We start from the raw sequence: 14,312 nt of genomic DNA, 5'->3' as shown, positions 1-14,312 counted from the left end.
CAACTCTCAACCCCGAGCAACCAGAAGGCATGAGACAAGGGGCCCCTGGACCTATGGCTGGTCCAGGGCGATGCCCAGTAGGCGCCAGGGCTGGACCTCAGGTGGGAAGGAGGGCTGCAGGGAGGTAAGCGCAGGGCGCCGCTCACCTTCTTCAGAGGAATGGGGGGCGGTTTGGCGCGCGGCTTTTGGACTTGGGGGGAGGGGTTGCTCTGCTCGTCCCGCATGGCGAGGATGGAAGAGGAGTGCACCATGGTCAGGTGGGGGGTCAGCCCGCTGTGCAGGCAGCTGCAGACGTACTGAGATGGGGGGCGGGGTGAGCGGCTCCACTGCTCCCTGGATGACCGGCTACCCAGGGATGCCCCACGCTGGCCCCTGCCCACGCCAGGCCTTCTGGGGCCTCTCCTGCTGGCCCTTACTGCCCCCACCCACCTCCCTGTGCTCACGGGGAGAGCCAGCCCAGCAAGGGCGCACTCTCACCGTGACCCCCAAGGTCTGGCTTGTCGGGCTCGAGAGGGGCCGAGGACCAGCTCCCCCCTCTCCCCCCGCCGCAACCCAGGCCCCAGGCCAGGACTGCAGGGAACCCAGGAGCCCCTCCCGGACCGCAGCCCTCACCTGGAACTGGCAGAGGGGGTAGCTGCCGTACAGGTACTCGTGCTTCCCGTTCACCTGCAGCGTGTAGTCCTCGGGCTGCTCCACCAGCGGCTGCCGGAACACCGTGGCCTTCTTCCGGAGCGCGCAGGCCATCAGTGCCAGGGGCACATCCTTGGTGGACACCTGGAAGGTGAAGCTCTCCTAGGGGGAGGAGGGAGGGTCAGCCCTCCATGCCTGCGAAGAGCCCACGGGGTTCTGGGGCACAGGGGGCGGGCTGGCCCATCTGCAAGTATTAGGCGCCCCCTGCCCCCTGAACGTGAGCTCCACGACGGCAGGCTCTGATGACGGCACATGGCCGACACCAGGAAATACCTGTTGGATGCGTGAGTGGACCAAGGACCAAAGCCTCTTGGTCACTCTGCCTTGTGGAACTCGCCTGGTGGGACGTTCGGCCAAGCCCCTTATATGCAATGGATACCCTACAAATACCACCCGATGTTGCTGGGAGGAGGATGAACTGGGGAGGCTGGTGGGTGACCGGGAGTCTCTCAGGGGAAGTGTCCCCCGTGGACACGGCTTCCTGCATGCAGCACACGGGCCGGCGTGAGCCACCGCTCACCTCGCTGCCCTCGAACTTGACGTTGACGAGCAGGGCCCGGTTGGGGACGCGCAGGGTGCCCGGCCCCCAGCTCCGCGCCGAGGGCTCCAGCTGCAGGGGGAAGCTGTACTGCAGCCAGGCCTCCCAGCCCAGCTGCTGCCGGTGCGCGGCCACCTCCTCGCAGAACTGACGCATCTTGGCTCGGAAGTCATTCACCTCCGGGTCTTGCAAGGAGTCAAACTCGTGGAGGCCTGAGGGGGAGGGGAGCCGGGTCAGCGTGGGGCTCGGGGGCGGGGCGGGGGCAGGGGGCAGGCCCAGCGGAGGTAGGACGGCCTGGCCTCAGCAGGGCACCTTTGCCGATGAGCAAGCTGATCTGCGAGTTGATGAGCTTCTTCACCCGGTCACCCTCGCGGGCCACCAGGCGCAGGACGGGCAGGAAGGGCTGGATGTCGCACAGCCGCCGCTGCTCGTCCTCCAGCTCCTGCTGCTCCGCGGTCTGGTTGACGCAGGTGAACACGTAGGCCTCGGGGTCACTGAGCATGTGGAAGAGCGGCTCATACTGGGCTCGGTGCCACAACACCTGGGAGGGAAAGTGGCCGGTCAGCTCCTTCCCTAAGGTGGGCGGGGCCACAGGGAGCCGGGAGGCGGGTGGAGGCTGGTCTCACGACCCTGACAAGGGGGCAAAGGCAGGGGACCACTACACTCTCCATCCCTTGAGCATTGACCACAGGGTCACCGGCAGTCTCCATCCTGCCCTTCCATGAAGGGGGCCAGGTAGGCGCTAAATCTGGAGCGGAGCGGTGGGTCCTACCGTCTCCCCTGTAGGCTACCCTGAGAGATGGCCAGCCAGACTTGACCTCCAGGCACCCAGCTAATCGTTACTGGTTCATCACCCTGGTCTTTAAATGGTGGCAAGTAATTCAGAAAAGTTTCACACACCGAGGGGGACATAAACGCCTCTGTGGGCTGAGTCCAGTGTGTGGCCTCGGGGTGAGGAAGTCTCCAGGGATCACAGGAGCGCCACGGGGGCGCCAAGTGTTAGTGCCAAGGTGCTCACCGCTGAGTCACAGAGAAGATGGAAAAGGAGAGAACAGCTCTATTTTTCTTCCACGGGGGATGGATAATTACGGTCCATCAATGCAAAGGGATAGCACAGGCGTGTGACCCAGAATCTAAGGATACCTGTACCAATGCACACAGGGCTCCCAGATACAGCATTAAGTGGGAAAAGACCCCAAGCTGTAGAACAGCAGTTGTAATTCAAGCCCATTCCCATAAAAACGATAATAAACGTATTAACTACTGCAAGCTACAGTCTGCCAAGTTAGTGGAAGACAGACACACCCATTCACTTACACACCGTCTATGGCTGCTTCAGCCCTACAAGGGCAGAGTTGAGTAGTTGTGACAAAACACCATATGACCAGCAAAGCCTAGAATATTAACTGTCTGGTCCCTGGTATAAATTAAAGTATTAAGAAATTGAGACTGGGGACTTCCCTGACGGTCCAGTGGTTAACACTTGGCCTTCTGATGCAGGGGGTGGGTTCGATCCCTGGTCGGGGAACTAAGATCCCACATGCCTCTTGACCAAAAAACAAAAAACATAAGAACAGAAGCAATACTGTAACAAATTCAACAAAGACTTTAAAAATGGTCCACATCAGAAAAAAAAAAAAAGAAATCTTAAAAAAAAAAAGAAATTGCAATTGAACTGGGATATGAGGTGAGACTGCTAAGACCAATGTGTTTTATATTTCTGTGGTATTTGGAATTTTAATAATATGCATGTAGAGCCCTATAAGCAAAAAAAAAAAAAAATTAAAATGATATTTACACAAGGTTAATAACATGAAAAGGATGTTATAATGTTAACTCAGAAAAAAGATATAAAAATTCATAATCAGAACTATCACCAAAAAAACACTACATAGAAAAGAAAATAGGAAACAGCCAAAAAGTGTTAACCGTGGTTGTCTCCTATGGCTGGATCATGGGTAATTTTTTCCTTCTACTTTTTCTTATTCTCCTAAATTTCAATGTGTCCATAGTACTTTTGAAATGGAAAAAAAGAAATTTCATTTTTAAAGAAACACCCAGGAAGGGAAGATTAAAACACAAAACAAAACAAAACAAAACTCAAGGATGGTCCATTGCTTCTCTCCTTTTTTTTCCTGCTTCCAAGTATCGCTTTTCAAATTCAGGGCTAAGGCCTTGTCCTCTGCCATGACCCATTAAATCCCACACTTTGCAAGCGGGATAAGCCCTTTGAAAGGTCACAAGACAAGATCTACCAAATACCATCCAGATATTTCATCCTTTGACTCAGTAATCCACGCTGAAAATTATTCAACAAAGCCAAAAACCATTTCCAAAAATGATGTCGACTATGATGACAGCTCTGAAGACAAAAGACCAGTAAAACTCAAGCGGCCATGGATGGGGTGTGGTTTCAAACGTGATGGCACAGTCATGGAGAGAATGAAAGGCCACCATGGGAACCAGCACCCTGAAGCTTTCACAGGAATCTAGGGAGGGTAAACGTGCCATGATAAAGGCGGGAGCTGAATTTGGAAAGCTAGGTGGATTTCAACTGTGAGTTTTTAAACAATTCTTGGACATTATTTTTATCTTTTAATTTTTTTTTTTTTTTTTTTTGGCCACACCACGCTGCTTGCGGGATCTTAGTTCCCTGACCAGGGCTTGAACCTGGGGCCTGGGCAGTGAAAGCGTGGAGTCCTAACCACTGAACTTCCAGGGAATTCCCATATCTTTTTTTTTTTTTAATTTACTTGATTTATTATATATTTTCTTCTTTAAGATTTTTGGCTGTGTTGGGTCTTCGTTGCTGTGTGCGGGCTTTCTCTAGTTGCCACGAGTGGGGGCTGCTCTTCGTTGCGGTGCGCGTGCTTCTCATTGCGGTGGCTTCTCTTGTTGCGGAGCACGGGCTCTAGGTGCGCAGGCTTCAGTAGTTGTGACTCGCAGGCTCTAGAGCTCAGGCTCAGTAGTTGTGCGCACGGGCTTAGCTGCTCCACGGCATGTGGGATCTTCCTGGACCAGGGCTCGAACCCATGTCCCCTGCATTGGCAGGCGGATTCTTAACCACTGTGCCACTAGGGAAGCACCCCCCCCCCCACCATATCTTTTAAAATTCATAGCTGAGGATCTCAAATCTGAGAGTTGCAAGAGCCCATCTGTCTGCTTCTCTGAGTTCCAAGCTCTGAGAACTAGTTTTAAGGTCAAGATCGTACCTTCTTGATGGTGCTGAGGTTGGCATTTCGGGACACAGGGAAGTTCAGATAGACCCCCGTGGGCAGCAAGAAATCAACAGCCACGCTCTGATTCTCCTCCTTGGTCCAGAATTCCATGGGGCAGTCAACCCCGGGGGGCATCCTGCTCTTTTAATTCTCGGATCCCAATCGTCCTGAAAAGGAAGCAAAGGCAAAGTGAGGCCCTAAGGTGTGCTGGGTGAGTCCTTTCATAGGATCCTTTGGAAAACAGGATTTCAGGACTTTTGTCAGCAGGGAGCTTGGGATGGAGTCCCAGCCGGGAGGTGGCTTGTGGCTCCTGCTGCCCAGGTCACTGTCTAGGCTGAGCTGCAGGCACTCCGTCTGCACCATTCCCGGCGGTGCCCCCAGTTTAAACCACCAACAAACCCATGCCAAATCATTTTTTCTCAGGAACACACACACGTGGGAGACCTCACCATGGCCACCAGCCAGCAAAGATGGAAAATGGCAGGATCACTGGGCAGACAACCCCAGACTGGAGAGGGATCGAAGGCTGAAGTTCTTTGAAACTTTTTGACCAGAAACCAAATGGCTTGAAAATGGCTTTAGCCATCAAACAAGCTGTTGAAATATCTTAGCCATACCAAACCCACTGCCCGGTAAGTAACAAAATGTTACAGACACAATAAGAGGTCTTTGAGTCTCTCTCCCACTCAGGGTTACCACCACCTGGATTCTGGTTGTTTATAGTTTCCATGCATGTTTTTATCCTTTTATTATACTAAAATGTGTCCACAAACAACTCCTAATATTTTTCCATGCTTTAAAGCATTGTATGATTAGTGGGTCTTCTGCACTTGTTTTTGCCACTCAACGCTGCAATCTAGATTTATCCATGCTGATACATGTAGCTCTAGTTCATTCATTTTAACTCTTCGGAGATACTTCACTGTGTCAATAAACCACAATTTATTTACCCCCCTCTCTTGTTAAGGAACCTCAAGGTTTGTGTCTACTCATTTTGGTTATTACAAATGATGCTGCAACGTATATTCTTGCACACATCGCCTTGGGTACAGGTGAGAGTCTTGGTGAACACGGTCTAAGAGAAATATAATGTGGGCCACACGGGTCATGTCAAAGTTACCAGTAGCCACATTTTTAAAAAGTAAAAAGACACAGATAAAATTCAGTTAGTAACCTATTTTATTTAATTCAATATATCCAAACTATGGTCATTTCAATGTTGTCAGTACAGAAAAATTACAAGATATTTTACATTTTTTTTGGTGTTAAGTCTTTGAAATCTGGTGTGTAGTTTACACTTACAGGACAATTCGGACGCTAGGTATTCATCAGAAGTATTTCATCTTATGTAGATTTCATACAATTAACAGGTTAAAAAAGCAGGTTCACAGACTCAAGTTGTTAAAAGTTTTCCAATAACCAAATCGAGTATGAATTCTTACATTTAAATGAATTAAAATTAAATAAAATGTTTAAAAATCCCATTCCTCAATCATACTGTCCACATTTCAAGTGCTCAAGAAATACATGTGGCTGGTGGCTGCCATACTGGGCAGTGCAGGTGGAGGGTATATGCCTAAGAGTGGCATTGTCAGATCATAAGTATAACCTACGACAGATATAACCACATCCTTAACTTTTTAATCTCCGCATCTTTGCCAGCACTTGGTACTGTCAAATTTACTCATTTCTACCAATCTGGTGGGCGCGAAATGCTCTCGTTTTAATTTGCATTTCTCTGATTATCCCTAAAATGTTTACCTTCTGCAAATATCCAGCTTATAAACTTTGCCCACTTTTTTCTGTGAGGCTGTCTTTTTCTTACTGCTTTGCAGGGTTTCTTACATTCTCTAGATTCAGTTCTTTTGTTGCTTGAGTGAGTTGGTGATATCTGATTTGAGTTATCTTTTCACTTTGTTTATGTGTCTTTTTAAGGGGCAGAAGTTTTGAATGTTGATGTAGGCAAATCTTTTTCCTTCATGTTTTATCATTTTTATTCTTTAGACAAATACTTCCTTACCCTAGGGTCACATCCTCCGAGATTTAAGTGACTTTTAAAAATAGTTGAAAGGAAGTGTTTAGTTTGAGAGAGATGTTCTTCTGGTGGCTCTGCCAGCTGGCTCCAGGCCTCACCCTTAGTTAGATGCAGAAGCTGCTCTGAGCAGCAGGGCAGCATGTCACCCTGTGCTACCATGTTACCACTGTTGGGATCCACTTCCTCTGATTATAAAACCACATCCTACTTTGGGTTCCTCTTTCTGAGAATGGCCAGGCCAAAGGCTTTTTTTTTTTGACTCAAAATGTGGAGGACAGTCAGGAATTCTGGAAAATCCATTTACAATGCTTTGGCCAAGCTCAGGAAGGCATCTTTGGCCACTCAGTCCTGAGGCTAAGATGAGCACATGCAGCAGGAACTCCCCAGGACTCTAGCCAAAGGGGTGGATGGGGCTACCTCAGCGCTGTGGAAATGAAGCCTTCGACTACACTCATCCATCTGGGATGCAGGGAAACACTTTGATGTTAAAAACTCACTCCTAAAAGAGGAAGACTCAGGATAGTGTGGGCAGGACAGAATCAAATGCCAGAGAGGGGACAGGAGAAAGATGGGAACTCCTTCCCTCTTTGTGGGCCCAGGACCCAGGATGCAGCTGCTAACAAGCCCCAACTCTCCGTGAAGCCCAGACCTGTCACTCTCAGTATGTATGGCACACAGATGTCAGCTAATCCCGAGGCTTTAGAACTGCTCCAAGAATGCGATTGGTACAACCACTTTGGAAAACTGTTTAGCAGTATCTACTAAAGGTGAACACATATGCCCTATGACCCAGCAATTAATTCCACTTCTAGGGATACACTCACTAGAAATGCCAGCACAGGTGCGCCAGAAGAAGCATAAAAGAGTATAGCATCGCTATTCATAATAGTCCCCAAACTTCCCAAGTGCTCATCAGCAGTAGAATGGAAAAATAAACTGTGGTTTCCTCTCCCGATGGAATGTTATATTAGCAGTGAGAGTGGATGATCTATAAATTCAACAATATGAATGAATCTCACACATATAAAGCTGAGAGAAAGAGGTCAGGTACAAAAAAGTATGTGCTCAAGATCCCATTTATATGGAGAACAAGCACTGGCAGAAGAAGAGATAGGGGTTACCTCGGGTGGAAGGCAGTTTACCCTGGGGGAAAGCGGCACAGGGGTGCTGGTAACTTTCAGTTTCTTGATCTGGGAGCTGGGGACCTTCCACAAACTCATTCCACCCTCAGTCCAAGTGGCTCAGATGGGTTGACTTCTCTCCTGGCTCCCTGAGTGGCCTGAGACCCAGGCCCAGCCTATCAGAGCCCTGCATTTCCCCTGGCCACAGGGACTGGGCTGGAAGCAGGAACGGGATGTAGCCCCAGCCAATTGCCGTACTTCTCTGGCTACAGTGATTCTAGGATGGACATGTGACTATCTAGTCAATCCCATGGGTTTTGACATCTGGACTTCTTTGGGGACTTTCTCCTGGGAGAACAGAAAAGACAGAATATCTACCAAGAGCTGCTGGTGACCACCCGCTGCTCTGAGGGGTGGAACCTGAGAAAGGACCAACGTGGAGGAAAGCAGAGCTCAGTATGGAAAGTGAAGCAGGATCCTGAGGACAGCCTTTGACTCCCTGGATCCAGCCATGCCTGAAGCTACACTCTACCCCTAGAAATTTCAGTCCTATCAGCCAAAAAATCCGCCCCAGCCCCGCCTTTTTGTTGTTAACTTAGAGCAGTTTGAGTTGGATTTTCTGTCACTTGCAGCTGAAAGTATTTATCTCCATTAATAGAGCAGCACATTCCATTTTTGGAAGCTTCTAGTGTTAGAAATTTCTTCCCTTGGACACTGGCCCACCCCGAAGAGCCAGCCCCGTCCTTTGTGTTGCCACCTAGAGGCACATGGAGTTGTTATCTGATGGTTCTCCTGCAGGATGGTGGCCCCAACACCTCTGTTCTCCCTACAGAACAGATTTAGACTCTTTTGCCAAAGTTTGGCATTCCAAGAAAACAAGATGCTCCAGATGGGGCCCGGCAGGCCAACTGTAGAAGAATGTTCTAGTCACCAAACTCCCATTTGTTTGGCCTAAAAGTGTATCAGGCTCCCCTCCCCCGCCTCCCCTTCCCACCGAAAGTTCTTTGGTGGCCACATCACCAAGTTTGCTGGCTGCCAACCCTCCAGATATTTCTCACAGTAAGCCAGGATCTCCCAGTCTGTACAGGGACACTAACTTCCTGAATCTAAACGCAGGAACTCACAATTATTCTTGGTAGTTTCATCTCATGGAAATAATCAGCACTCATGTATTATTGGATTTGACATTGTGTATGTATCACTTAGCCTGAGATATTTTAGTTTATTCGACTAGTATTTATTAAGTGCCAGGAATCGTGCGAGGCGCTGGGAACACAGTGGTGAATGAGACAGAGGGTCCCTCCCCAGAAGGGAGTAGGGGAGACACAGTAGACGAGAGGGATGTTCCCGCGCAGTATCAATGCGGTGAAGGACAGTGTCTAGTGACCACGTGATGGAGGACAGCAGGAGGCGCTACTGCATATAGGGAGGCCGAGAAAGTCCCCTCTGAGGGGAGGACACTGGGGCAGAGGGCCAGGGTGAGCCATCACGTCCTGAGCCGACAGACGGCGGGCCCTTGCCGCTGGAGCGTAGGGGAGGGTGGGGGATGAGATGGGCTGAGGAGGTCAGCAGGGACCAGTCCCGCAGAGCCTTTACAGGGGACGCACCTGGCTTTCACTCTAGGAGCGATGCAGTGAGTGCACAGCCCTAGAGCGTTTTAGGAAAGGGAGCCACCAGATCCTATTTGCATCTGAAATGATGCTGGAGGGTTGCAAGCACGCAGGCGAGAATGTAGGGCAGCTCGTGCCACGGATGACTGTGGCTTGACCCAGGAGGAGGAGATGGAACTGGAGAGGGAGGGAATCAAGGTATATCTACGAGCTGGTGGCGGGGTGCGCGGTGCGGGGTGGGGGGGTCAGATGGGGGACAGTGAGGGAAGGAGCAAGGATGACAGGCAGGTTTGGGCTTGGGAGACTGCATGGCTGGTGGATATTTACTGAGATGGGAAAGTGGAAGGGAGAAACAGATTGGCAGGGAATTGAAACAGCAGGAGCTCCATTTCAGACATACTGGATCTGAGCTGCTTACTGAACATCCCAACGGAGAGAGCCAAGGGGCAACGTCCCAGTTTGGAGCTCAGGGGAGAGCTCTTAGGGGCCACAGAGATATCACTTGGGATCAGTAGACTGCACACAGATGTGGAGCCACGGGGCCAGGAAGGTAAGTAAGGGGCACGACCACCCTCAAGGCACTGAAGTGGGATGGACCAAAGAAGAACCATGAACAATCCTTCTCACTGTCATCCAGAATCTCGAGAGAGGCTTCCTCTGTCCGTCCACATCTGAATCGTTAATAAAATAGTAAAGAAAACTGGGCAAGGAGCTTGCCTCCTTTCATCTTCCCACTTCCGGCCCGCACAATCCACAGAACAGCTGCGCGGCAGCAGAGTCATCCTGGCTGGGGGGGGGGGGTCTCTGTCACCAGCCCTCTGCGAGCTGTTCCTAGACATTCCCAGGTAGATGCACCTTCTCTGGCCTGAGGTTGAAGAACAGTTTCTCAGCTGTGAAGGTCTGAGGGGTCTGACCTCCTGAGTCCTGAGCGGCCGGCAGAGGAGTTTCTCTAAAGATTTTGATAAAAGGACATCTGCCGCCACCATCCTCCCCCACTGGCAGCAGGGAACGCCTCAGGGGGCCCTAAGTTACTTCTAAGGGAAAAGGGCAAGCAAGGGGTGTAGAATCCCAGATGTAGAATCCCACAAATGCTTCTTCGGGACTAGGAGTGACCTTGCAGCCCATATAGTCCCCCTGGGCTGGCAGACCAGCTGGCTGATGGCTTGTCCCAAGCTCGGGACTGCCGAAGGCTCCCTTTCATTCCTGTTGAAACTCCACCATTTGGGGGCTCTGAGCTGGCGTCTCCCGAGTCTGTTAGACTTCTGCCTCTTTCCAGTGGCCGTCACAAATGTGGTTGACACACTGACCGGGAGATGCTGCCCAGCCTTTGTCAATGTAAAGACAGGCTTTTTGGTGCCTGGGGAACAATCACATATCCTGGGGAACAGCTTCCCAAGGGAACACATGAGTCACTCTCAGCAGGGGACAGGCAGTGGGAAAAGAAGGGAAGTTGTGTCTTGCTTGTCTGAGCGATAAACATCCTCCTCCCTGAGGGGATGCCCTGGGCAAAACATGCCCTGTACCTTCGGATGGTGTTCTAAAGCAAGAGTCTAGAGGTCCCCCTGGACGGCTCCTATGAACCTGCATAGAGAGATGTTCACGTCCTCAACCTGAGGACAAAATGCCTGGATCTCAGAGCCCAAAGTTACAACCTAGTTAGCCCAAGGGAAGGAGCCTCAGTCACAGAAAGTTGTAGAAGGTAGTTACGCACACAGTCTAAGTATCTACCGTCCACCCAGGCTGGGAGGATGCGAGCCCAGCAGCCACGTGACAAGGGGCAGGGGGCCACAGGGGCCGGCCTTCCACATCACGCTGAACAGAGCAGAGTTCACACTGGGCCTCTTGACCCGGGTTTATTTTCAGGACTTCTCAGCCTCAAAAAGTCCTTCTAATCAAGTGTTGTTTCCAGTCAGTCTCCCACGGAGAATGAAATGGACACTTTTCCTGTTGCCCAACTTAGGTGGAAAGTGAGAGCAAGTGAGCGCTTCAGAAGCAGAGTGGAAGATGCTTTACCTGGAGGGGCCACCACCTGGTGAATCTCCTGGATGTTTACCCCGAAGGAGCTTTCCAGAAACCACCACCCTGCTCTGGCTGCCAGGAGATCCTTCAACCACCACATCCTCCTGGAGACCCTCAGGAAGAAGAATGAGGGGCCCTTCCTTGACCCAGACGGCTGAAGGTCCCAAGTCCTATTCATTCATTCACTCGCTCATTCATTCATTCAGCAAATATTTATTTGATCGCCTTCTATGTGTCCATCAGGGAATGGGACAGGCACCATCCCCGCTCTTACAGAGTTTTTAGTCTAACGGGAAAAGACAAAAAAAATAAAATAAGAAACAACTGAATAAACAAGATGATTTCAGAGAGTATAGGATTAGAATGTGATAAAACAGGTTTGTAGGGAGCATCTCCTTTGGAGGGCAGGTCAGGTAAGGGTCCTCAGGTGAGATATGGCAGATGAGGCCCAAATGACGAGAAGGATCCAGGAAAGATCTATGAAATAGGGTTCCAGGCAGCTGGAACGGGAAGTGCAAAGGCCCTGAGGCAGAAGACCAGGTAATGGGAGTCACAGCAGAAGGGGAGACTGGGGAGAGACAATGTGGCTGATCCTGCAGGGCCTTGGAGCCTCGGTGAGGAGCCAGGCTTTGTCACCACTGCAGTGGGAAGTCACTGGGGGGTTTTAAGCAGGGGACGGGGACGGCCTGATTTTACACTTTACGAAGAAGACTGCTTTGGCTGCTGTGAAGAAAATGGAAGGAAGGGAGGCAAGAAGGGAGCGGGGAAAGCGATGAGGCCAGGGCCCCAGGTCAGAGCTGGCAGAGCAGATGAATGAGGGAAGGCGTTGGGCCCTACAGGCCACGAAACACCCCAATCCTCTGCTCTTAAGGAGCTGAGGAACGGGCATCCCAGCAGCCCAGCCTTGAAGCCTGCAGCCTTCACCTTCTTGAAGAGAATGAAGCCATAGGCCAGAGGGAACTGCATGGCCCAGGGCCCTCAACAGGTACAGTTTTAGGATAGATGTGCTATTCTTCCAAGATACAAATGCTTTCTTTTTCTTTTTTTTTTGTTTGTTTTTGTTTTAGTCCAGGCAAGTAGGACATCCTGAAGACCATCCCAGGAAGAGGAGGGATGGGCTTGTTTGGAGGGCTGTCTGACACCCCAGCTCCTGCCACCTGGAGAAAAAGAGGTCAGAGGGGTGAAGGATGGGATTGGACAAAATAACAAAGTCATGTGACACCGTGCAGAAGAAGGCATCCCAATGTCTGCTTGGAAGGTAAGCTGAGGACATGAACTACCTTATTCCCTGGTTTCCTAGTCTACCCACTTCTGCCTCCCTCATTTCTTCTTTTTTTTTCCTTCTTCTTTTTTTTTTCACTCTCTCCCATTTTAAATGTGTCTCCTTTGAGTCCATATTATTCAATAGGACAGTAACTTCTAATTTGAATATTTTAAAAAGGAAAAAAATCCTCAGTGGGGGAAAACCAAGACAGACATCAGAGAAGGAGACGTGTAGGTCTTTGGAAATTCTGTTCTATATGGGAAAAAAAGAGAGAGAGAGAGACTGACTCCTGCCATCAGAAAAAAAAAATGAGCCAACTACCCTACAAAAGTTCTATCCCAATGATCTCCTATGATGCTCAGTTCATGGTGCACCCAGGGGGGCCTTGGGCCTGCAACCATGCAGGGTCCCTCAATACTACACAGCAAAATCACAAGAAAGATCCATGGTCTCATATCTGGTAATTTGGGGAATCTGGAAACTGTCTTAAGGAAGCAATTCAAAAGTGAAAAAGAAAAAGCTATATGCACAAAGATATTGATTGTAGTATTGTCTGTGAAACCCATAAATCAAAAATAATAAAGAAATGTCTAAGGAAATGATAACACAAACAACAAGAGTGAATATAGTCATTAGAATGACACGGCACTGCAAATACCCCCCACCTTAAATGAAACCAATAATGCACATATATTTATCATGGCAACATGTGTTTGTGGACAAAACATCTCAGAAAGCATAGAGAAAATGAAAACAGCTATATTATGGGTGGATGTGGCCATCATACTCATGACTTTTAAATTTTAATATTTGTGAAAGTTATGCAAGCACATAATTTTAAAAATTAATTAAAACTAAAATGCTTGCAGCAAAAAATGAGCAGTCCCTTAACCTCCAGCAGTCCCTTAACCTCCAGCAGTCCCTTAACCTCCATATGCAAACAAACCACCCCCAATTTCAGTTGTATCTTTTGGTATTTATCTCTGTATTTCTAAATAACAGGTTTACACTGATATTTCTTGATCTTCAACTTTTAACTTCTTACCTGAGAAGATGAGTTTGTGCTTTCCTTCACATACACACATGCATGGATCCTCTCGCCCATTTCCTGGATATAGTTATGTGATCACTTTCTGTGAATCAAACTTTAGTTCTTCCATTATTATAACTATGTAAATATTGTTCAAAGCTAAGCCACATACTATACTATGGTTTCCTTTCTCGTTCAACTTTTTGCTACTCCTACAGTTGCCTTGTTTTTAATTTTCTTTGTTTTCTGTGTGTGAATATGTAATTCTTCCTCAAACTCTCTAACAGCACTACAAAATCCTTATAATATGGCAAATATGTCAGATAATCCATCAGCTCCATTTTTTTCTTAGAGATTCCTCCTGGGGCCCTCAGCCATCTTGCTCCAAATTGGGCTGGTTGCTCTCTAGACCAGCTGCACAACTGTGATATTGGAACTTCTCTTCACTATCATTATTGGAATTCCCTTCTCTCCACCAGTCAGGGTTCTTGGTTGCAAGTAAAGAAGCTGACTCTCACTGATTAAGCAGGGAAGGAGCTGACAGGTTGTCTGACATATTTGCTGCATTGTGAGGGGTTTAATAGTTCTGTTGGAGAGTTTGAGGAAGAATTCGTGATTAGTACATTGAAAACAAAGCAAATAAAAATATGAGGCAACTATCAACTCCAGGAAAAACAAAAAGTTGAACAAGAAAGGAAATATAACTGTAGTATACTATGTGGACTCCATGATACAGAATCATGTCTGATGGCAAAATTGCTGGTATGGCCACTGAGTACTGGGTGCT

General features: G+C 48.9%; 1 protein-coding gene across 7 annotated transcripts in view; it reads right to left on the bottom strand.

The window, feature by feature from the left end:
- The window catches only part of PIK3CD (phosphatidylinositol-4,5-bisphosphate 3-kinase catalytic subunit delta), a 49,808-nt gene that overhangs the window by 9,492 nt on the left and 26,004 nt on the right, over window positions 1-14,312 (bottom strand). For all 7 annotated transcript variants that reach the window (XM_060088926.1, XM_060088928.1, XM_060088930.1 and 4 more), the window contains exons 3-7: window positions 4,441-4,613; window positions 1,541-1,769; window positions 1,211-1,440; window positions 613-792; window positions 147-296 (exon numbers count right to left, since the gene is read on the bottom strand). In XM_060088926.1, coding sequence (XP_059944909.1) covers window positions 147-296; window positions 613-792; window positions 1,211-1,440; window positions 1,541-1,769; window positions 4,441-4,581 — 930 coding nt within the window. In that variant the 5' untranslated portion in view covers window positions 4,582-4,613. The remainder of the gene's footprint in view (window positions 1-146; window positions 297-612; window positions 793-1,210; window positions 1,441-1,540; window positions 1,770-4,440; window positions 4,614-14,312) is intronic.

This window comes from Mesoplodon densirostris, chromosome 2, assembly GCF_025265405.1.
Source record: "Mesoplodon densirostris isolate mMesDen1 chromosome 2, mMesDen1 primary haplotype, whole genome shotgun sequence".
NCBI lineage: Eukaryota > Metazoa > Chordata > Mammalia > Artiodactyla > Ziphiidae > Mesoplodon > Mesoplodon densirostris.
This window is presented reverse-complemented; position numbering and strand designations above follow the sequence as displayed.